The 23326-nt window shown below is 28.3% G+C and overlaps 1 protein-coding gene across 1 annotated transcript; it reads left to right on the top strand.

Annotated features, from left to right (window-relative positions):
- The first annotated feature begins 15453 nt into the window (after positions 1-15453).
- Positions 15454-22850, top strand: LOC100264164 (sodium/calcium exchanger NCL). Its single transcript, XM_003634587.4, has 7 exons — positions 15454-16021; positions 18019-18204; positions 19071-19252; positions 20758-20903; positions 20980-21256; positions 21336-21641; positions 22384-22850. Exons 1-7 carry the CDS (start codon positions 15625-15627, stop codon positions 22630-22632), a joined length of 1743 nt encoding a protein of 580 aa, XP_003634635.1. The 5' UTR covers positions 15454-15624; the 3' UTR covers positions 22633-22850.
- The last annotated feature ends 476 nt before the right edge of the window (positions 22851-23326 follow it).

The following is a 23326-nucleotide window of genomic DNA, read 5'->3' as shown; positions in this document are numbered from 1 at the left end:
AGTAGGGTTTTTTCTTCCTTTTTTCCTAATTACAACTGAATAAAAAAATATAGAAAATGACAATTTCGAAAGCAATTTTAATTCTATCATTATTTTTATGAAGATGAGAAAAATAAACTTGCCTCTTAAAAAGATGATCTCGATATACTGACGTGAGAAGAGACGACATCCCTCTAAATGCCACACCTCTCCCTCTATAGAAGGAAAACATCAAAAATAAAAAATAAAAAATTATCTTTTCAAGAGACGATTTTATATTACACCAACCTACCATCTATGGAGCTAAATCGATCCACTATATTTTTTTCATTATATTATTAATTTTACAATTCTTTTTTAAATGCTATAAGTTCATCAAAAATCTAGGTAATTGCCCCTTCAAAAAGATCCCTACCTTCTCAATACTTATTTTTCTTAGGTTATATTTGGTTTTCAAAAAGAAAAAAGTTAAGGAAAATTTTTCTTATGTTTACTTGTCTTGTAGAAAATATAATATATATATATATAATTAAAAGTTTTACATTTTAAAATTATTTAATTTTTATATCGAAGAGTTAAAATAAGTTAAATGAGTTTGAGTAGCATATAAAAAGAATTTTTAACTTCATATTTTTATTTTTTTTTCTTCATTTTTTCTTCCCTTTATATTTTCCCCCAAATTTTCCAACAACTAATAATAGCTTAAAGTTCTTCATTGTAAAAATCATTCATTTGCTATGCTTATGGGCTTAGAATTCCTCCCATGGACCCCTTAAATTGGAATTGGACCATGTCTAGGCTTTGGACCCTAGCCCACATCATGACCCAATTTCTTTTTAGTTGTGCGCTCAAATCTATCAAAGGGGTTGACCCAACAAAAAAAAAATCAAAGGATTGATGTGAACCCCATTCAAGGTTGGAATAGGAAAGAAAAATGGTTATAACCATAAGTAAAGAGATAAGTTTAAAGGAATAGTGTTCAAAGCTTTTCCACTAAGGAAAGAATCTAGATCTAGCATTGAGGTTGAAGATCATTTCAACTTTGATAAAGTGGAATTGTATATAGTTTCCTAACTTCAAGTTCAAGTTTGGGCTTTCATGTCATGAGTTGGCAAATCAAATTTTCTATGTCAATTGCCTATCACCATGATCCAACTTTCAATTTGGTTCCTTGTCAATGAAGAATCATTCTTAATACTTGTCTTTTTCTTGAATCATCATATCTTGACCCTTAAAAAAAAATCAAAACCCATCACAAAATATTACAAAAAAAAAATGTGGGTGCATGTTATCAAAATCCCAAAAGCTTAAAAGAATTATTGAATAATATGGATTGATAGTCAATATCAAATCGATTAAGACTAAGAAACCCTAACATCCCATTATAATTGTGAAAATATGATATAACATTAGTATTTTTATAATGGTAAGCTAGTCAAAAAAATTAAAGATTACGAAACCCTATTTATCATTTCTGATTTATGATTGGATCAATGTAAAAATAAAATAAATAATAATATGTTAAGCATCCATTTGGATACACTTCCTATCTCTTATGTTTGAAATCATAAACTTTTATCTTAAAGTAGAGCATCTTGTACAAAAAGTTTAAATTTATCTTATACCTTTGAAAATCACTTTTAAAAATATTAATGTAATGACTCACACTTAACTGTATATATATTATGCTTTTTAAACCTAAAATAAGTCATTACGGCTTTAAAACATGCTTACAAGGTTAAGAAAAGCTCATACTGATACAACACAAAAACTTTATCACATATTTATTCAATATGTGAAGTTATAAACATCCTTTTATGCAAACACATGGGATTGTAAGGTCAAACAAATAAGCACTCTCTACAAGATCAAACAAACTCTCGCACACCAAAGTCAATGATCAATCCACACCCAACCATCCGTAAATATTATTCGTTTTAAACCCAAAAATGGTCCTTACAGCTTTGAATCACGTCTACAAGATTAAAAAAAAAAATCATATTAATATAGTATCATGAACTTTTTCTCATATTCGATGTAAAACATCACAATTAAAATTTGAGATAATAAATTTTTTCAATACCTTGATTAGTTAAAAAAATATTCAAATTATTTCATCTTTATGTAAATGAGAAAAAAAACAAGTAAAATGAGTTGAAAGAAATTTATTAATTTTTAATCTATTGTTTTAATTTAGTTTTTTTATGTTATATTTGGTTGTAGGAAGCTATTAAAAAAAAAATAAGTTTAAAGTAGTTATAAAAAATTATTTATTCACTTTAAATATATTTATAATTTTTTTCTATTTTCTTTTTATCTCTCGTCGTCTTTCAAACATTTCTCAAACCCAAGCATAACCTTTTTTCTTTCCCTCCTGGATTTTCTTGTTAAAGGGATGAATGATCGTCTGACAGCCAAATAATGAGGTGGGACAATTATGTTTTGAACCTAGTTGGACCTAAAAATTAAGTTTTGATCCATATAAGTTCACTATTTCAACCCAAGACCTAGAGAAAGTGTGGAAATTGAGAAGAAGGATATGAATTTTTTATCTTTCCAAAAATGACCTTTATTTATTATGAAAAAAAAAATGGAAAAACATTAATTTAAATTTTATTCCTTTTGTAAACCTCAATAAATTTTAATTTAATTTAATTTAGTGATTTGGAAAAAATACACCATTTTCCAAAAAAAATAAAAATAAATTATTATTATTATTATTATTTAAAAATCAAACATCTTGGAAAATATATATATTTAAAATTATGTATGTAAAAATTAACAAAAAATATGTCAAAATTATTTTTTTTTAAATGATATATTTTTAGAATATATATTTTAAAATTATTTTCTAAAAATAATAAATTTTCATAATAATTATTAAAAAAATTAAAATAAAAAAGTTTGTCAAACACTATAGTAGAAAATATTCAAAATAGTTTTGAAGGATATATTGGTCTCTTTAAATTTTATATCCTTCCCATCAATTATACAATTTTCATGGATCAAATCTTAATTTTTGGACCCAACTAGATCCAAAACACAATTGTCAGTAGGAAAAGGGGCAGTGGGGAATGGGGATGGAGGACCATGTGCCAGCAAAAATGAATGGGAAGAATGGTGGGCAACTGCCAATAAATATGAAAATCAATTATCAATGGGTCCATGGTGTCTCATCAAATATCTTACAAAAGTATTTCGACTCTTTCGAGTTAGTTGCTGTTTGTTAGTTCATTGCTTCTGGTTGTTTGGTTTGCCGACTTCCAAAGGCCCCACTTCATGAAGGGGCTTTACTAAGTAAATATCAAATCTAATTTGCAATTAATGGGAAATTAAATTCTTACCATTTTGTATTTGAAACTTTCTACACTTTTCAAGATATATATATATATATATATATATATATATGATTTACTCACACTTCATTTTTTTTAGTAGTATTTAAGATTGTAACTTAAATAGGTTGGTTGGCCGATGGTTAACTTGAGTCAAATTCAAATTAAGAAATAATCAACCTAAACTCAACTCAATTTTTAACTCGAGGCATCCAATCTAAACTTAACTCAATCTCATTTTTCTAAACTTGGATTGGTCAAGTTAAACTTTGGTTGGTTAAATTAAACTTAAGTTGACTCGGTTAGATTCGAAGTGGTCAAGTTGATTTAATTGTATGATTCAAAATTCATACTGGTTATAAAAAATTTAATTTTTATAATTCTATATATTTATACCAAAATTTAAATAGTAAATAAAATAAAACTTTAAGATAATAATTAAAAAATAAAATAAACTTATTTATCTTTATAAAAAATGAAAAAATATATAATACAATTACAATTTGATTTTTTTTCTTTAAAATATATATAAAAAAAATAAACATTATCATATAGGATAATAAACATTATAAATATTATAAAAATATCAAATTAAGTTTATTAGAAATGAGTTTGGGTTAGGGTTTGATTGTCCAAATTTTAGTCTAAACCCAATCAAATAAAATTCAAGTCGAGAAAACTTAATTCAAATTCAACCCCAAGTATTGGAAATATTTGCTCAAACCCGTCTAAACATCAAGTTGGGTTGGGCTAACCTACCCAAGTTTCACTCCCTAATATCATTTGATCTTTTTTACCTTTATCACATTCTTATTTTACATGGTTATAGAATTGGATAAAAATATTTAACGTAATATTGAAAAATATTTTTGGATATCAAAGAGTCACCCTTTTTTATTAATTCTTGACATTTAACATGGTACGGTGTCATTTTATTAATACATATTTGATATAATGAAGAAAATGTTTATTTGCATGATAAGTTGCTCAAGCTTTTGAAAATTTTGAGATAAAGAAAATAAAAAGGAAAATAAATAAATAAAGGAGAATACAAGATAAGATTTATTTTTTGAACAACTTTTATTATATTTGATTCTCTTTATCGAATATTTTCTTTGATTCAAACCTAGCCTTGAGGATTATATAGATTTTATTTTGAATTCTATATTTATGGAAGTTATGTAAAATAATCATAAATAATAAGTATTAAAACATTAAAAAATTGGAGACCCTTGGATCTTAATTAAGCTTAAACAAATTGAAAAAATAAAATCAATGAAAGTTTCCAAAAGTTTGATAGGTAGATGGGGAGCAACTTGCCTCATCAATGGCATGAATACCAACTAAAACATTAGAAATTAATGACGAACCTTTTTATTTATTTTACTATTTTCTTGGTAATTGATATATCCATTTGGTCAAGGCAAAATCAATGGAGCTTTTTGCATGTGCGTGGATAATGCTTCCTCCTCATGTTTAGGCCGAAATTGTGGGGAAGAAAATGGGTGCATGGTGCTTACGTGTCAACACGAAAAGATAGATCACCCTAGGTTTTATCATTTTGTTTTATATTTCATGGATATATTTTTTTTTCAACCGCTGAGATTCAATATTTAGTAGGTTACAAGTTACAACACGATATCCTACAATTTTTCAAAACTTTTTTTTTTTAATTTGATCAAAATTTATATCCTTGTTTAATCAATTTTTAAAATATATATATTTAATTAAAAAAATTAAATACACTTATCCCAAAAATAATTTAAATCAATCATATTTTATATATGTATAAACCCGTCTTTTGAAAAGACAAAATTAATATAAAAATAAATATAATAAAATGAAAAGAAAAAGAGAAAAAAAAAAACCTTAAATTCACCTTTGTTTTATTCCCTTTTTTTTCTTCCTTTTGTTTTTTTTGGGTGGAGAGGAAACAAAGAGTAAAGGCATGCCTCAACCTAGGGTTTGGTTTCATCTCATAATTTTATAATTATTAATTTTACAATTCTTTTTTAAATGCTATAAGTTCATTAAAAAATCTAGGTAAATGCCCCTTCAAAAAGATCTCTACCTTATCGATGCTTATTTTTCTTAGGTTATATTTAGTTTCTAAAAAAAAAAATTTAAGAAAAATTTTTCTTATGTTTACTTGTTGAATTATTTTTTTTTATATCGAAAAGTTAAAATAAGTTAAATGAGTTTAAAGTAATTATAAAAGATTATTTATTCACTTTAAATATATTTATAATTTTTTTCTATTTTCTTTTTATCTCTCGTCTTCTTTCAAACATTTCTCAAACCCAAGCATAACCTTTTTCCTTCCCTCCTGTATAGTCTGACAGCCAAATAATGAGGTTGAGTAGGAAAAGGGGCAGTGGGGATGGAGGGAGGACCATTTGCCAGCAAAAATGAATGGGAAGAACGGTGGGCAACTGCCAATGGGTCCATGGTGTCTCATCAAATATCTTACAGAAGTACTTCGACTCTTTCGAGTTAGTTGCTGTTTGTTAGTTCATTGCTTTTGGTTGTTTGGTTTGCCGACTTCCAAAGGCCCACTTCATAAAGGGGTTTTACTAAGTAAATATCAAATCTAATTTGCAATTAATGGGAAATTAAATTCTTACCATTTTGTATTTGAAACTTTCAACACTTTTCAAGATATACTCTATATATATATATATATATATTACTCACACTTCTTTTTTTTAGTAGTATTTAAGATTGTAACTTAAATGGGATGGTTGGCCAATGGTTAACTTGAGCCAAATTCAAATTAAGAAACAATCAACTTAAACTCAACTCAACTTCTAACTCGAGGCATCCAACCTAAACTTAACTCAATCTCATTTTTCTAAACTCGGATCGGTCAAGCTAAACTTTGGTTGATTAAATTAAACTCAAGTTGACTCGGTTCGATTCGAATTGGTCAAGTTGATTTGACTGTATGATTCAAATTCCATAATGGTTATAAAAAATTTGATTTTTATAATTCTATATATTTATATCAAAATTTAAATAGTAAATAAAATAAAACTTTAAGATAATAATTAAAAAATAAAATAAACTTATTTATCTTTATAAAAAATGAAAAAAAAATATGTAATACAATTACAATTTGATTTTTTTTTCTTTAAAATCTATATAAAAAAAATAAACATTATCATATAAGATAATAAACATTATAAATATTATAAAAATATCAAATAGAGTTTATTAAAAATGAGTTTGGGTTAGGGTTTGGTTGTCCAAATCTTAGTTTAAACCCAATCAAAATTAAGTTCAAGTTCAAAAAACTTAATTCAAGCTCAACCCCAAGTATTAAAAATATTTGCTCAAACCGATCTAAACATCAGGTTGGGTCGGGCTAATCTACCCAAGTTGTACCCCCTAATATTATTTGATCTTTTTGTACCTTTATCACATTCTTATTTTACACCGTTATAAAATTGGATAAAAATATTTAATGTAATATTGAAAAATATTTTTGGATATCAAAGAGTCACCCTTTTTTTATTAATTCTTGACATTTAACATGGTATGGTATCATTTTATTAATACATATTTGATATTATGAAGAAAATGTTTATTTGCATGATAAGTTGCTCAAGCTTTTGAAAATTTTGAGATAAAGAAAAAAAAGGAAAATAAATAAATAAAGGAGAATACAAAATAAGATTTATTTTTTGAATAATTTTTATTATATTTGATTTTCTTTTTCTCTTTGATTCAAACCTAGCCTTGAGGATTTATAGATTTTATTTTGAATTCTATATTTATGGAAGTTATGTAAAATAATTATAAACAATAAGTATTAAAAAATTAAAAAATTTGAGACCCTTGGATCTTAATTAAGCTTAAACAAATTGAAAAAAAAAATAGTTGAAAAAATAAAATCAATGAAAGTTATCAAAAGTTTGATAGGTAGATGGGGAGCAACTTGCCTCATCAATGGCATGAATACCAACTAAAACATTAGAAATTAATGACGAACCTTTTTATTTATTTTACTCTTTTCTTGGTAATTGATATATCCATTTGCCACTATTTTGGTCAAGGCAAAATCAATGGAGCTTTTTGTATGTGCGTGGATAATGCTTCCTCCTCATGTTTAGGCAGAAATTGTGGGGAAGAAAATGGGTGCATGGTGCTTACGTGTCAATACGAAAAGACAGATCACTCTAGGTTTTATCATTTTGTTTTATATTTCATGGATTTTTTTTTTCAATATTTAGTGGGTTACAACACGATATCCTGCAAATTTTCAATTTTTTTTTTTTTAATTTGATCAAAATTTATATCCTTGTTTAATCAACTTTGAAAAAATATATATATTTAATTAAAAAAATTTAAATACACTTATCCCAAAAATAATTTAAATCGATCATATTTTATTTACATATAAACCCGTCTTTTGAAAAGATAAAGTCAATATAAAAATAAATATAATAAAATGAATAGAAAAAGAAAAAAATACCTTAAATTCACCTTTATTCTATTCCCTTTCTTTTTTCTTCCTTTCGTTTTTTGTGGGTGGAGAGGAAACAAAGAGTAAAGGCACGCCTAAACCTAGGGTTTGGCTTCTTCTCATAGCTTTTGAGATTCTCTTACAAAGGTATCTCTTTATTCCTAATTTCTACCCTTTGTTAAACAAATGGAAGGTGGAACCCTACTTTGAATCTCTCTTTAATAATCTAATTATTTTTAAAAATTAACAATTATTGTAAAAATAAAAATAAAAATAAAAATATAGATGGTCTAATACATATTTTAATTTATTTAGCCAACACTAATATCAAACTTTGTTATTTATTTATATAAAAGACTTTATAATAATTAATTTTATTCTCATATATTTTTATAAACACTTCAATAAAATTCACAATTCTGACTCTTATCATGATTTCTTTTATTTATAATATAACGGTATTTATTCATTTTTAGATGTATATTTAACATTTTTAACACTTAAATATCGTTATTTTAATATAAATAAATAAAATTATGTGTCAAAAATATTAAAAACGTTTTTCAAAATCATCACCAAATGAATTTTAAATGTCACCCTTGAATACCAATTAAAACATAATAATTAATAAAATTTAAAATCACAAATGTGTAGGGCAACTACAATGGACCTCTCCACATCAAGGTACCCTAAAAGGGATGGCAATAAACCAGCCCCACATCTTCCTTTACTTTGGAGTTTGGAATGAATCCTTGTGTTTTTGTTTTGTAATTTCACTTTCCCGCTTAACGAGGAAAGCACCAAAGAAAAAATAAATAAATGAAAATGACAAATGGCAACTCTGCATCTAGGTTTTGACCTATCCCACCTTTTGAGATCCTCAATTAAAGCCAAAGGTATGACTCTTTATTCCTAAGCCTCCCCACACTAAAAAAAATGGACGGTGGCAACCCTACTTTGACTCTCTCTGAAATTAACAAATCTAATTATTTAAAAAAAAAAAAAATTTAAATGTAGTCAATCAATGACCAACCCATTTTAGTTTTTTTTTTTTTTCTTAATTATTTCTTAAAAAATAAACAATGTTAAATTCTTTTTTTAAAAAGTATATCCACCGACCAACCCATTTTATTTTTATTTTCTAATTATTTTAATAAAATAAAAGTTCTAAAAAAAAAAGTGGCCATCCAATGACCAACCCATTTTATTTTATTTTATTTATTCTCAAATTTATTAAGTTAATTTTTATTTCATTTTTTTTGAAAAAAATATATGGTTGATGATCAAATCCACCTTTCCAAATTTGTCCCTCCATTCAATTTGTATAACATAAATTTCAACCACTAGTCCATTTGACCCACCCCAAAAAATTGAACTCAAGTGGACTTTAGTTATGGAGGGATAAGAGACACCCCCAACTAGTCAAATTTCTTGATCTTTGATGGAGGTTTAAAAAAAATATAAATTTCTTATTTAGATTTGGTCCCACTTTGGGTATTCTAGATTTCCAATTAGGGACGTGGTCAACATCTAACTACAAGAAAATAATAATAATAAATTTGAAGCTTAGACACCTGATTGCTACATATATATAGTACATTAGTTGGTGTTATATATATATATATATATAAAATTGTATATACATATAATTTTTATCATTTTTTTGTAAGGCAAAAAAAAAAACAAAAAACAAGAGGTATGGGGTTTAAAATATTTTATATATTTTAAAAATGATGGAGAAATAATGTAATGATCCGTTTTTAATGGTGTAAATATTGTTTGTTCTAAACTTAAAGGTCTCACCATTTTTAAATGTGTGCACATTACAGACACAATATCTTTGTAGTGCATTCCTTGTGTTTCAGAAAATTATAGGGTCAAACAGATAAACACTGCTTGTAAGATCAAACAAACCTTCACATCAAAATTAGAGATCGATTATAATGTCATTTGTAATTATATGATTCCAATCGTATAAATATTATTTATTTTAAATACAAAAAAACTTTCACGACTTTAAAAAATATCTATAAAGTTAAAAGAATCTTATACTTACATAGCGTGATTAACTCTCCTATCTAAAATATCACAAAGAGATTCCTAAACTCAATCTTGTATTTTGTTTTCTTCTCATATTTCCCAGCCTAAAGGAAGAGTTTTTCATGGATAGACACAAGACAATATCATAAATATCCACTTGGTGATACACTGATAAAGCCATTTAATTTTAGCCATTTTCTTGGTTGCCAAACCACTTGTTGACTTTTCCACAATTCAGTTAATGCTGATTGAGGGCCTGGATTCAGTTTGAAATTTGACTTATCAAAAAGTGCTTTTAGGTTGTTCAAAAAATTCTAAATTTACCAACACCGTCCCCGAAAAAATATCCAAATTTGGTAACCTATCACTTTCAAAGTTTTTATTTCCAAAAAGTAAAATTATTCTTACAATATGCATTCACACGGTTCCTTAGCATCACATTGATTCTTGTTACAAAACTACTATTTCATATTCATTTCATTTATTTTAATTTTTTATATAAAATTTAAATAATTTAAAAATACATAAAATTTAATTTTTTATTTTTTATTTTTTATGATAAATAAACTTAAAAAGACTTTTTTTTATAAATATTTTCATGAATACAATTTTAAGAAAATTTATTATTTAACACAATTCCATGTATATTATTTTAAATTCATCTAGCAATTTAAAATTTCACTTATTTTGTTTTGTTATTTTTTGAAGGGAAAAGTGCTTTTTGGTATAGGATTGAATGCCTTTGATTAATTTAATTTCAAAAAATAATAATAAAAACTTTTAATAATGTGAACAGGAAATAAATAAGGTAATCCACAAATTCTCTGCCATGTACAAATGGATAGAGGATATAATTAATTAATTAATTTATATCATTTATTAGAATGTGTTTTTTAGTGATTTGAAAAGTGTTTTTAATATTTTTAATAATTAAAATTTTTTATTTTTTAAGTATTAAAAATATTAGCAACACTTTTCAAAATCAGTGGAAGACCCACTTTAAAGAACGGTATGTTTACTAATGATTTTAGAAAATTATACTCAAAGTATTTTTAATGATAGTATTTTTTCCGAAAGTATTTTTAGAATAGAGTTTATCTGGAATGATTTTTTAAAAGTGTTTTTAATATTTCTAATACTTAGACTACGTTTTGGAATAATTCTAAAAAACGTTTTTAATATTTCTAACATTTTAATGATAAAAATTTTCAAGTACTAAAAATATTAAAAACACTTTCTATAATCACTATCAAACAAACTCTTAAAAAAATAAAAAAAAATTTAAGTATTAGAAATGTTAAAAACATTTCTTAAATTTATTGTCGTGCATACTCTTAATTTTTTTCTTTTTTCAAAAAAACTTTTTTAATGTTTATTGTGACTTTTAATTTATGATATATATAACGTGGCCCAGATAAGTAAACCTTTTTACCTTTTATTTTCATGTCATTGGCTTTTATATTGTTTAATTAATTTAAAATCTTTATATCAAATATCATGAAAAGAAAAATAAAAAAATAATAATAAATTTATAGTATGTTTGGTTACTAAAAATAAATTTATAACAATTAATTTATAAGATTAAAATATATTTTTTATTTATTTTTTCTCTTTATTTTCTTTCCCAATTATTTTTCTTTAATTTTTTTTAATCAAACATATGGCCTTAAACTGAATAATTTTAAATTTTATTAATAAATAGGAAGAAATTTTACAAATGCTTCATTACATTAAATTTATAAGTAAAAGAATTAAAATTTCCACCTTATCTCATTGCTGACGTGCCGAAATATGATTGGCCAGTAGAAAACCGGAGAGATGAGAGATGTTCATTAGCATTATCCAACCCTTTTTTTCTTTTTTTTTGTCGTCACATGGATGACAGCGCATCACACTTTTGTCTAAAGTCACCATACGGAAATGGGTAACTGGGTATTATCGGCCGACGTGCACGGTTCGCCAACCTAAAATGTGGGGCCCACTGCCGTGTCCGTCGAGTTGTACGTGTCCGTTAGTCACGGACGCGCCGGTGTGACTACTCATGAAAATTCCAAAGCACCCATCATAAAATGCAAACAAATAAAAACAAAATATAATATTAGAAGATTAAGTGGACGTCGGATAAAATTTAATCAAATTGACATATTTGTCCTTACTAATTATAATTAATATTTATCATCGTTAATTTTATTTAATATTTATTTTCATTAATCTTAAAATAAAACAAAAAATATTTAAAATTAAAAATAAATAAATTATTTTTACCTAATACTTAATATCATTTTAACTATAAATTATAATATTAAATTATTTTATCAAACATACTTAATTTATATAATAATTTAAATTAAATTACTTTTAAAGTACAAATAATCTAAAGCCAACAAATGAGATCGTGTTCTTTAAATTATTTGATTTTATTTTTATTTTTATCATTTTCATCCTTTTGTTGTTTTCTCCAAAATGATGATAATCCAAACAAAACTTAATTTTCACTTGCGCGAGATGAGATTGAGTAAGCCAACAAATACTTCCCCCCTCCTATTAAATATCACTTGGGCTAATAAAATTTACTAAATAATTATAATTTAATATTAGTATTATACATGCAATTTTTACAATAATATTTTTGCATAATTTTTTATTTTTAAGGGAAAAGCATGATTCCATACACTCATATAAAAAAATCACAAAATAGGAACCCAAGTTTATAAAATATAAATTTTAATTAGTTATCTAAGAATAATTAACATTTCATATTTTTTTTGTCAAATATAATTTTAAAAACTAATTGAACTTAAGACATAAATTAGCTTGCATTCAATCAATTATATAAATCGAACAAACCAATGTTGAATAATATGGGTTTGATTTTGTTTAGTTTTTCTATCATTGAGAGTTTGATTTGATTTGATTTAAATATAAACTGATCATGTTGATTTTTTTTTCTTCAAAACCCAATTAAATTGGACCTTTAATCACTAATTTTAAGAATGTTTAAAATAAAACTTTCATTTGTGAGTCCATGTTTTAAGTGTGATTTATTGCCCTTTTAAAAAAAAAAGTCCTAAATGCATCCTTTTTAAATGTGAATGGATAAGCAAATTTCAAATTTTCAAAATTATTCTTAATTTTAATAAAAACATCATTGAAACATAGTTGTCAATATATACAATGAAGTGTACCATAGAAGCATAAAATCGTGTGTTTATTTAGTTTATGAGTTAATGATCGAGAATTGTATTCAAAATAGTTCATTGAAAAAAAAACTATTATAAAAGTTTTATTAAAGTTTACAGAAGTTCTAATATAAGTTAAATCTTACGAAAATGTTGATATTTGGTTTAAAATATAACTTTTAATTTCTCAAAAATGAGCTAAGCAAAATATATATATATATATATATATATATATATATATATATATATATATATATATATATATATTTAAAAAAATACAAAATGTAACAAATGAGGATAAGCTTTTTGGGAAATCTGCCTTACACATAACGGGATGGGTTTAGAATTTAAATAAATTTGGGATGAGTTCGGGTCGAGTTTAGGAATTGTCTTGTTTTGCCTCATCTCAATCTAATTATATATAAAATTAATTTTAAAAAATAATTTAATTTAATTATCTTATTTTTAATATATAATAATAATAATTATAATATTTTAATTATTTATAAAACTATATTTATTTTAATGTGATTAAAATTTTTAAATTTTTTTCAAAACAAAAGCTGAAGGGGATGGAAAATTAGCATGCCCACCTTTCCCCGTTTAATTTGATTTAAATACACTTATAAAATTTACATTTTAGAAATATTTTAGATAAAGATATTTTACCAAGACGTGTTTAACTATTTTCTTTTCAAAAATAAATTTTAGATATGATGTGAAGTGGGGAAATTTGAAATCATCAATCGATGCTGATTTGGTCGGTTAACGATTCAAGTACATCATATAAGACCATTAGTAGAAACACAACAAACCTTAACCATACGATCATTTTCTATTATGATCACATGGTGTTGATGGCACGTAATCTAATTTGTCACAGAAAGGGCCGACATGGGTGTGTGAACAAATCAGGAAATTAACGGCCAAGAATAAAGTGAAGTTGGTGGGACATAAGAAATAACAAATTCAGGTTAATAGGGATGTTAAAAAAACATGAGAGCACGTGATTTTGATTGATCCGTTGGAAATGTTAGCTATGGTCCAATGCATTTGCAATAAAAAATAAAAAATTAGATCAAGTTAGATTTGAAACTTTTGAGAAATATTATTCAATGTCTCGATTATTTTCTATAAAAAGTATATTCTCGGTCCTTCATGTTCCTACTATTTATTATTTTTCTCATTTAGTATCATTAAAATTGCTTTTTAATAATAATAATAATATTATCATATTTAACATTAGATTACAAGAAAAAATTCATAAAATTATATAAATATGAACTTTTCTTAATTTTATAAACGTGTTTTAAATTCACGAGGATTCTTTTCAGGTTCAAAGCGATAAACGACAATATCTATATTATTTAATGCAAGTTGTTACAAATGATATCAAAATCATCCCTAATTTTTGTGTAGAGATTTGTTTGCGTTGTATGAGATATTTGTTTATTTGATCCCGTTTGTTTATTTGATCCCGTAATTCTGTCAGATACATGAGCGTGAGTAATTATTATTATTATTTTATATGAAAACAAAAGTTTTTTTTAAATATGTAATAACTTTGTGCATAAATTAAAAAATAATTTATATAAAGCAATATTTTTTTGGATTTTGATTTATTTTTTGGGTTAATTAATGTAAAAATTAAGCATATTTTTTTTTAACTTTTTTATTGTGTATATTAGATGCTAATTTTGATTTATTATCTTCTTGTTTCTTATTAATTCACAACAAAGATATCTTCCAACTTTTCATATTCTTTTAACTTTTGAAAAGCCACCAGTTACTGTAGATAATGGAGTATGATACAACGGTTAAATTAAAAAATGCAATCATTTCATTTTGTTTTTTTTTTTTACTTTAATTACTATTATTGTCCCATTTTGGCCCATTCAATTCTCAGCTTTTTTTTTCAGAAATATAAATTGAATAACATAAATAACACAAATATTTTTTTAGGAAAACATGAATAATTTAGTTAAAAAAGACAATCAAATTTAGCATGTTTAGTGCTTATATATCTTAAAATTAAAATATTTCTAAAATTATTTATTCTACCATTTTTTTCTCAATTTTCTTTATTTAATATTTTTTAAAAACAAATTTAAGGTTAATACGAGTGATTTACATAAATAGTTAGTTAATCTTTTAGTTAATTATAATTTTTAAAATATAATTTAAAGTTTTTGGAGAAAATTATGTTTAGAGTCAGGTTGCCTTATCCCAATCTTACCTCATTTATTCAAAATAATTCATATCTCATCTCATTAAAAAAATTAAACGAGGAGAACAGTTATAAGTCCATTTGTCTTTTATTTGACTTTTTTTAATTTTAATTATTAATTTTTTTTCTAAAAATATATTTTTTTATTATTATTTTTAATCATTTGAAAAAAAGTTGAAAACATTCCTTTTAAATTATATAATTACAAATGAACACCTCCATTTACCTAAAATGGAAAAACCAGGAACCCTTCATTACCTGCTGCGCTCCTTACATTTAATAATACTAAAACTCGATCGCCGGTTCAGACACGCATCACACGCGGTTCATCCATCCACATCCAAATCCATATATATGGAAATAAACTCCACATAGGACTCTTCGCTCTCCTCCACCACCATGGCCACCACCGCTTCCGGCTCCGTCCTCCTCCTTCTGCTCCTCGCCGCCGGCGCTTCCGTCGACGGCAGAGTCATAAGCAACCGCACATCGTCCACCGGCCTAGTCTCTGACGGCGTCCACGACCACCGCGATGGCTCGCCTTATCTTCTTCTCAGATCATTTTCCGCTGTTTCAGCCTCGGATTCATGTGATCAGACGTACGGATTCATGCCCTGCACAACGACAACAGTGGGTAACCTCTTCCTCATCCTGGTCTATGGTTACCTCATGTTCCTCGCCGCAACCTATCTTTCCTCCGGCAGTGAGCTCCTGCTTGAACTCTTGGGTCCTGGCCTGGTCGGTGGCCTCTTGCTTCCCATTCTCGGCGCTCTTCCCGATGCCATGCTTATCCTTGGTACGGACTTTGCTCTCTTTTCTTTGTTCTTTTACTGGGAAAGTGTAGGTAATGGTAAAATGACCGTTGGGTTGATGAGAAAGTGGAGGAAAAGAACAGAACCGTCATTTTTTTTGGCGTTATTGAAAATTAAATGCTCGAAACAGTTAGGTGAAGTAGTTGTTTTAAGGGAGGTTTTCATTTTTTTGTGTTCACTGCTACCAAGTTTTTAATTTTTCTTTCATTTTCTTGGTAATCAAGCGGCGTATCTGTTTCTGATTTTGTTCCCCGGAAATTGGAGGAAGCGGAAAGATTGGATTTGGGTCTTTTGTTTTACATTGTTTTTGTTCAGATTCACTTATGGTTTTTTTTGTTTTTCATAAACTTTTTTCTCTGTTTCTTGCTGAGAAATTGGAGGAAGAAAAATGATAACAATGAAATTTGGTCATTCATTTCTCGCTATATATTTTTAATTTTTTTTATTTTCTTTTATATGGGTTGAAAAACTCTGAAGATTCCAGATTAACTTTGATTTTCTTTTACAACATTTTCTCAGCAACCTTCTTTTTTTTTTTTTTTAATTTTGAAAAGGGGAAAAATCAATCAGCTACAAAGAATGTAAATCAAGTGTTTTCTTCTCCTTCTTATTTTCTGATCTTTTCTTTTAAAGATTGTTTTTACTATTTGTTGCCTTAGAAAATGACAGGAGAAGTAAATTCAGAATCTGATTTTTCTGAGTTCTTGTTTGACCCTTTTTTTTTTTGGAATAATTTTCTAACTGTACTGTGTGAGCTGGAGGATATACCCTGGACTGGGGTCGGACCGTTGGAAGAAACTAAGGAAAAGGAAACAAAACCCTTTAAGCTTAACTCTCTCTCTCCCTCTTTTGGAATCAGGGCCCCCAAATATAAAAATTCTTAGATTCAAAATTTTAATTTAATTTCAATATTTGTTATAATTCGTCTCTATTTCAGAATTTGTGCAGTATTTTGTTTATTTCAGAATTTGTGCAGTAATTTGTTCCAAGAAACTTTTTGCTGACAGTGTTTTATTTCAGCTGTTGAATTTAAGAACACATCAACCAGAATTTTTTGTGTTCATTTTTTTTTTGGTTTGGAGTTTCTTGGTAGGAGTTTCTCTGTTTCTTGTGTCTGAGATACCCAGTGAAAGATCCATTTGAGATGGATGGTAAACGATCTTTTGTTCTTTCCTTTGTCCTGTAGCCATTGTTTTGCAAATTCCTCTGCTAAGTAATATCCCCAACATTGTACTTTATTTTTAGAGCAAGAGTTCTGCAAATGATTTGGTTCTTAATATTTTTTTCCTTTTTTCCATTTTTTGATCCCAACTTTGAGCATGGATGAAGTTTTTAGCGCTAACTTTGACATGACATCATGAATGAGCATCTTCTAACAATCTGAAATCTATGTTTAAGTTGATGATCACATTAGATACACAGTAGAGGAAACCTTCTGAATATGTCTGATGCTTTATCTTGATTGGAAGTACCCTATGCCTTAGCCCAAATGCTCATTGGTGCTGCCGCACAAATTTTGGAACTATCACTTTGAAATGAGAATGGTATTTTGGAGTTTTGGTTGGGGTAAAAGGACCAAAGGATGGAATAATCAATTATCCCATAGTATGAAGGGCGTGAATTATACCATGTTATGCATTGACAGCTTTAGTAAATATTCAATTCTCTGCTTTGATTCTTGAATTGATGGTTTGGTTTGTCTTATATACTAGTCATGCCTGCTTTTGCCTAAAATCAGTAGTGCTCACTGCTTTGCAGTGATTAATTTATGATGCTGCTCACCCCTTGTATCCCCACGTTTCCGAAATCTAAATTTTCTTTTCCATGTTTCTAACGGGGAGAACGTGCATGTTCTTTTATAGTTCTGTATCCTTTTATTTATTTTCATTTTATGTTTTATCCTTTTTGTAGTGACATTGTAGTCATGTATCTAATGATTGATCTCCATGTTCCTTCTAATGAACTCTCTTATTTCATGTAGTATCTGGCCTGTCTGGAAGTACAGAAACTGCACAGAGTCAGGTCTCTGTAGGAATGGGGTTGCTTGCTGGATCAACTGTAATGCTCCTTACAATAATATGGGGAACTTGTGTTATTGTTGGCAAGTGTGACCTTCAGGATTCAGTTGCCAAAGACTCACAAGATACCAAAGGATTTAGCCTAACCGGTATGCCCATGTCGATATACCTTTACCTGTGCAGAGTGCTATCCTATATCATTTATTATTTCTTTATGATAAACTACTAAGTTCTGGCTTGTATACATTTTTGGCAGTCGCAAGCCCACTCAAAAACTGCATTTGTTGCATGCTGTTAAGATTAAGGCAGGGACATTTGTTTAATTTAATAATTTGATGATGGACTTATGGATTACATGGTGTAATAAGGAGCATATTTATATTTTACAGATGAATTAGTGTCTAATATCATTTAACAAGATAGTGGTTCCCACAATAAATTACATTTTCAACTTCTTCTCTTAATTTTCTTCTCTCCTGTGTTATACCTTCATATTTAACTTTTCATCCGTCTCTCTTGATTTCTTCCACGTGTTATACATCATGCGTATAACTATCAAGTAAGGGTATTTTGGAAATATGTGGAGCTAGTTGGTCAATAACCAAATTTGCTATATATCATTCCTTAATAGCAAAATTTTTGTGGGCTTAGAATGTCTATTAACTTTGCAGCTGTTACATGACTAGAAAAGTCAAATGTAGAAGATTTAAGCTATCACTATGTTGACCTTTAAAAGTGTGATTGATGAAAATAGATATTCTCTAAAATACACATACCCTTGAGACTTGTATAAATTTAAGTTGCTTTTCTTTGCTATCTTCTAATTCCATTTAAGTGATGGTAAATGTCATCCTACTGCTGAGTTAAGTGTCAGGAATGATATTCACATATCCCAAAAGTTGATGACTAAAAACACATCCTTAAACTGTGTTTGATGCCGTAGTATAAACAGATTTAAAAATATTGAATTAATGACTATAGTGCTACATGTTTAAAATAATTCCCTCCTTCACAGGTTCTGGTGTTAGTACCGATATCTGGACTAGTTACGCTGCAATCATCATGGTGATATCAGTCATCCCATTTATCATTGTCCAACTACCTCAAGTTCTACATTCAACTTCAGCAAGACGCTTAGCAGTCTTGATTGCGCTTATTGTCTCCCTTATATTATTGATTACTTATTGCTTGTACCAGGTAATTATTTTCTTGGCAGTCATCAAATTTAATTACACTTTGGTTTTTAATTTTAATCATGTTTTCAACAGTTAAAAGGATTGATTAAATTTGAACCTCTCGTGCACCCCCCTCATCATTTTGTCAATCCAACTAGGGCCTAAATTCATGAAATTCCTATACATTAAACTCAGGTTTGTTAAATTGAATATTTTTTTTAAACCTCTAGTATCCAATGTTTTCATATGATCAGACATAGTTTAACTCTTTAAATCCTACTATCTTCCATGAAATTGGTTATCTATTACTATACTTCATGCTTCTAATAAATATGTACATGTGTGAATTTTTTTTTAATTTTTTTTTTCACTATATAAAAATCTTACAGTACATGATTTGATATGGAAAAATAGAAAAAAGATTCATGATTTGTTTTATGAGTAAGCAACTATGGCCAGAAAGTTGAATAATGTTGACATGTTGTCACTTAGATCTCTGGAAACCTCCTTGCTTTGAGAACTTCTTTTTGAAATCATCATGTCCTTCCAAGAACCATCAAAATGATGTTTTCTGGTTTACGTTCAAGAAAATGAAACAATTGATTACAGCATGTTTCCAAATGTTCCTGCTGTTTTCTAAAACATGTCTCTAAAGCTTTTTCATTTTTTTTGGAATGGATCTGAAAATTCCCTTGGTTTCATGCTTGAATACTTTTAATTGTATGACTTTATTTATGGATTGATAAGCGCTCAAGAATCTCTTCCATTCACAGATAATTTATAAGATTTCTTTTTTGAGAAAATTTCATCAAAATATTTCAATCATAACAATGTCCCTTTTGTCAAATGCACCATTAATTAATCTAAAATATTTTCTATTTTCATTTATCTATCAATTATCTCCTGAAAATGGAAGCGTTTGGGATGTCTGAGGGAAATATTTGGAAATTTAAACTTGAAACTATATTCATGCTATAATGTGCTGTTCTTTGGATAAATAGCATGTTATAGTTTATTGCAAAGTCAAAGACACCCTTCCTTACATTTTACAAAGTTTTGCGTATTTGAGTTTTCAAGGCCTTAGGAACAGACTTTCTATCTAAAAAGCGAAAATTTAGGGCTGTCTTAGTCAGCGGCTGAGTAATATAACCGGGATTGTTACAGTCAATGGCGAGTATTTTTTTCTTGCCATAGAGTTAGCTAATATGAATTTTATTTATTTATTTATTATTATTATTATTATTATTATTATTATTATTCTAGTAGAATGTATTGGGATTGGCAATTTTAAAATTGAATTGTGGAATTGCCATTTTTGTTGTATCATATGGAGGGAAGGTTTTCTCCTTCATGATTTTATAGATTTTTTGTTTTCTGCTTTCCAATTTATAATCCACTTGTAGATCGGTTTCTGCCTTTCTCTTAATAGATTCGACAAAATTGTTATTCATAAAAATACAAAAGAAAAAGGAATCTTGGTCTCCTTTCTGTATTGATGCTCAACTTTTCTTTTAAATATTGGTGCAGGTTTTTGTGCCTTGGATACAAAAGAGACGACTTGCTTATGCAAAGCATAAACATGTAATATCTGGACTTCTTAAACATTTAAGAAAGCGCGCACTCGGAAAGCTCCTAACGGAGGAAGGTGAACCTAATGAAGAAATTATAAGAAAGTAAGTGTTTTATCAAATGCAGGCATGCTGTTAGTATGACTTATATTTCCTGAGCACATGATTGGTACTGCCACAGGCTTTTTCATACAATTGATGAGAATCACGATGGGAACCTTTCAAAAGCCGAATTAAGAGCATTGATTGTAGGAATTCAGTTTGAGGAGATAGACTTGGATAAGAATGAGGCTGTGGACAAAGTGATGAGTGATTTTGATACATCCAATGATCAGTTTGTTGATGAGGGAGAGTTTGTCAAAGGAATTTCAAGATGGCTTATGGAAGCAAAGCGTTATGGGGGTTCTGGTCCTGATGCTGGTCCTAATTCATCAAGTGTTTTAGATGCTTTTCACAGGGTAAGTTGTCTCATAACAACCTTCTCCAGCAGCAGCTTATTATGAGCAAGATTCCCAACTTTTTGAAATGCGTCTGCAGGGAACAAAGAGAGAGCACCATCGTTTGGGGGGGGATCAAAGTGATGAGGTGGTTGAGGCTGTGGAAAACCCGAAGTGGATTACCTTTAAAGCAGTAATGATGTTGTTGTTGGGAACTCTTATTGCAGCTGTATTTGCTGATCCCCTTGTAGATGCTGTTGACAACTTCTCTGATGCTACAAGTATTCCTACCTTCTTCATCTCATTTATTGCACTGCCCTTGGCTACCAACTCCAGTGAGGCAGTTTCAGCAATTATCTTTGCTAGCCGCAAAAAGAACAGGACTACGTCTTTGACATTTTCAGAGGTGTGTTTCTTCCCTTCTCTTCTATGTAATTTTTGGATACTAAATAATCACACCACCTGTTTGGAGCTATATGGCAGAGCATTATTTGATTAATGATCCAATATTTCTAATGAATCTAATGTTTCCCAAACTTAACAATCTATTTTTTTAAGAAAATGAAAAAAATTTGTGATTTGTCATTCACTAATTATTCCGTTGATTTCTAGTGAAAAACTTAAGATTAGAAGGTATTATTGCTTTTTCATTACTGCAAAGTGCCCATTAGCTCTTAGATTTGGCTAAAACTTCATTGGTTGTTTTATAGGGAAGGTCCATTATCTTTCAAGTGTTAGAAAGACTAGAAAGACTTCCTAAAATCACTACCAAACGCACTTTTTAGCCTAATCAATGTTTCTTACATTTGATCTCCTAAGACATCTTCTTATAACACCTGTATTTCTCACAATCTCATAACAGTTCTTGTAATCCTCTCTCCCTCCCCCAGTGAAATGCAGTCTCTGGAACTGACTTTCTAAATGACTGGTGTATATTGAATTATACGAACCATGTTAGCTGCTTGTAGGCCAGAGTTCCAGTATAGTCATAGGTTCATCTTCAAATAGTGCAGAATATGAACTCACAAGGCATAAACATTGGTGTTATTGTTTACAGGCATCAATATATTTGCTTCATCGTTAAATGTTTTGTTCTGGAGTTATGAAATTATCCCTCTAATCTGTTTTCATCTCTTTTTCTCATACAGTTATATGGGGCGGTAACAATGAATAATGTCCTTTGCCTGTCAGTCTTCTTAGCCCTCGTTTATGTTAGGGGATTGACATGGGACTTTTCATCAGAGGTGCTGGTCATTGTCATAGTTTGCGTTGTGATGGGCGTTTTTGCCAGTTTCCGCACCACCTTCCCTCTCTGGACATCTTTTGTAGCTCTCTTGCTATACCCTTTCTCCCTGGCACTGGTTTATGTTTTGGACTATGTCCTTGGCTGGTCATAGAGTCATGGAGACCACAAAAGTTTTACAGGAGGCACTCTCTTGTGACTAATCGTAAGCTCTATGATTATTACTCATTTTAGAATTCTCGGCTGTTTCACCTACATCTATATTTTGAGCTAATACTGCTTGAAACCCAAAACCTGAAACTTGAAACGTTGTTTTGTAGCAATGGTGGATAGCAAATTTTCTAGTGTTCAGTGAAAATTATTTTCTTTCAATGCCACATGAGTCTTTTTTTTCCTTCCTGTTAAATATGAAGGTTGATCTTTATGTTAAAACCACTATTACTTGAGGTTGTGTTTAAATAATTTTGCTGCTGAATGCCGATTTTATTACTTTTGTTCAACTGATATTTGAGCTGAACTGAGTCCCTTCAGTCTTATATTTTGAGTTATTAAAAAATTCTCCTAGTGCTGGTGTCACGCCCCAAGACCCACTCCAAGGGCGTGACGGTCATTTCACACCTCAAACCCGAAGGCTTAAAGTATAATCTGACCCGAACAATCATATTGTAACTAGATGTTACTAATTACCAAATACCTGTTCAGAGTAGCGGAACAAAATCTAAATTCTTCAAAATTCAATTTCCAAATAACTTCCAAATATCAAATGATCCAAATGAACATAACTAACAGTTAAACAAAATCCAACATAAAATCCTAAGTCAAATCCTAATGATGACCATTCTTCAGCC

Source organism: Vitis vinifera, chromosome 19 (assembly GCF_030704535.1).
Source record: "Vitis vinifera cultivar Pinot Noir 40024 chromosome 19, ASM3070453v1".
Taxonomy (NCBI): domain Eukaryota; kingdom Viridiplantae; phylum Streptophyta; class Magnoliopsida; order Vitales; family Vitaceae; genus Vitis; species Vitis vinifera.
This window is presented reverse-complemented; position numbering and strand designations above follow the sequence as displayed.

Excerpts from the sequence above, each read along its gene's own strand:
- LOC100264164 (XM_003634587.4), top strand. The coding sequence starts at position 15,625 with ATGGCCACCACCGCTTCCGGCTCCGTCCTCCTCCTTCTGCTCCTCGCC. Across the intron at positions 16,022-18,018 it reads CGATGCCATGCTTATCCTTG|TATCTGGCCTGTCTGGAAGT; the intron begins GTACGGACTTTG and ends TATTTCATGTAG. Across the intron at positions 19,253-20,757 it reads TTACTTATTGCTTGTACCAG|GTTTTTGTGCCTTGGATACA; the intron begins GTAATTATTTTC and ends ATATTGGTGCAG.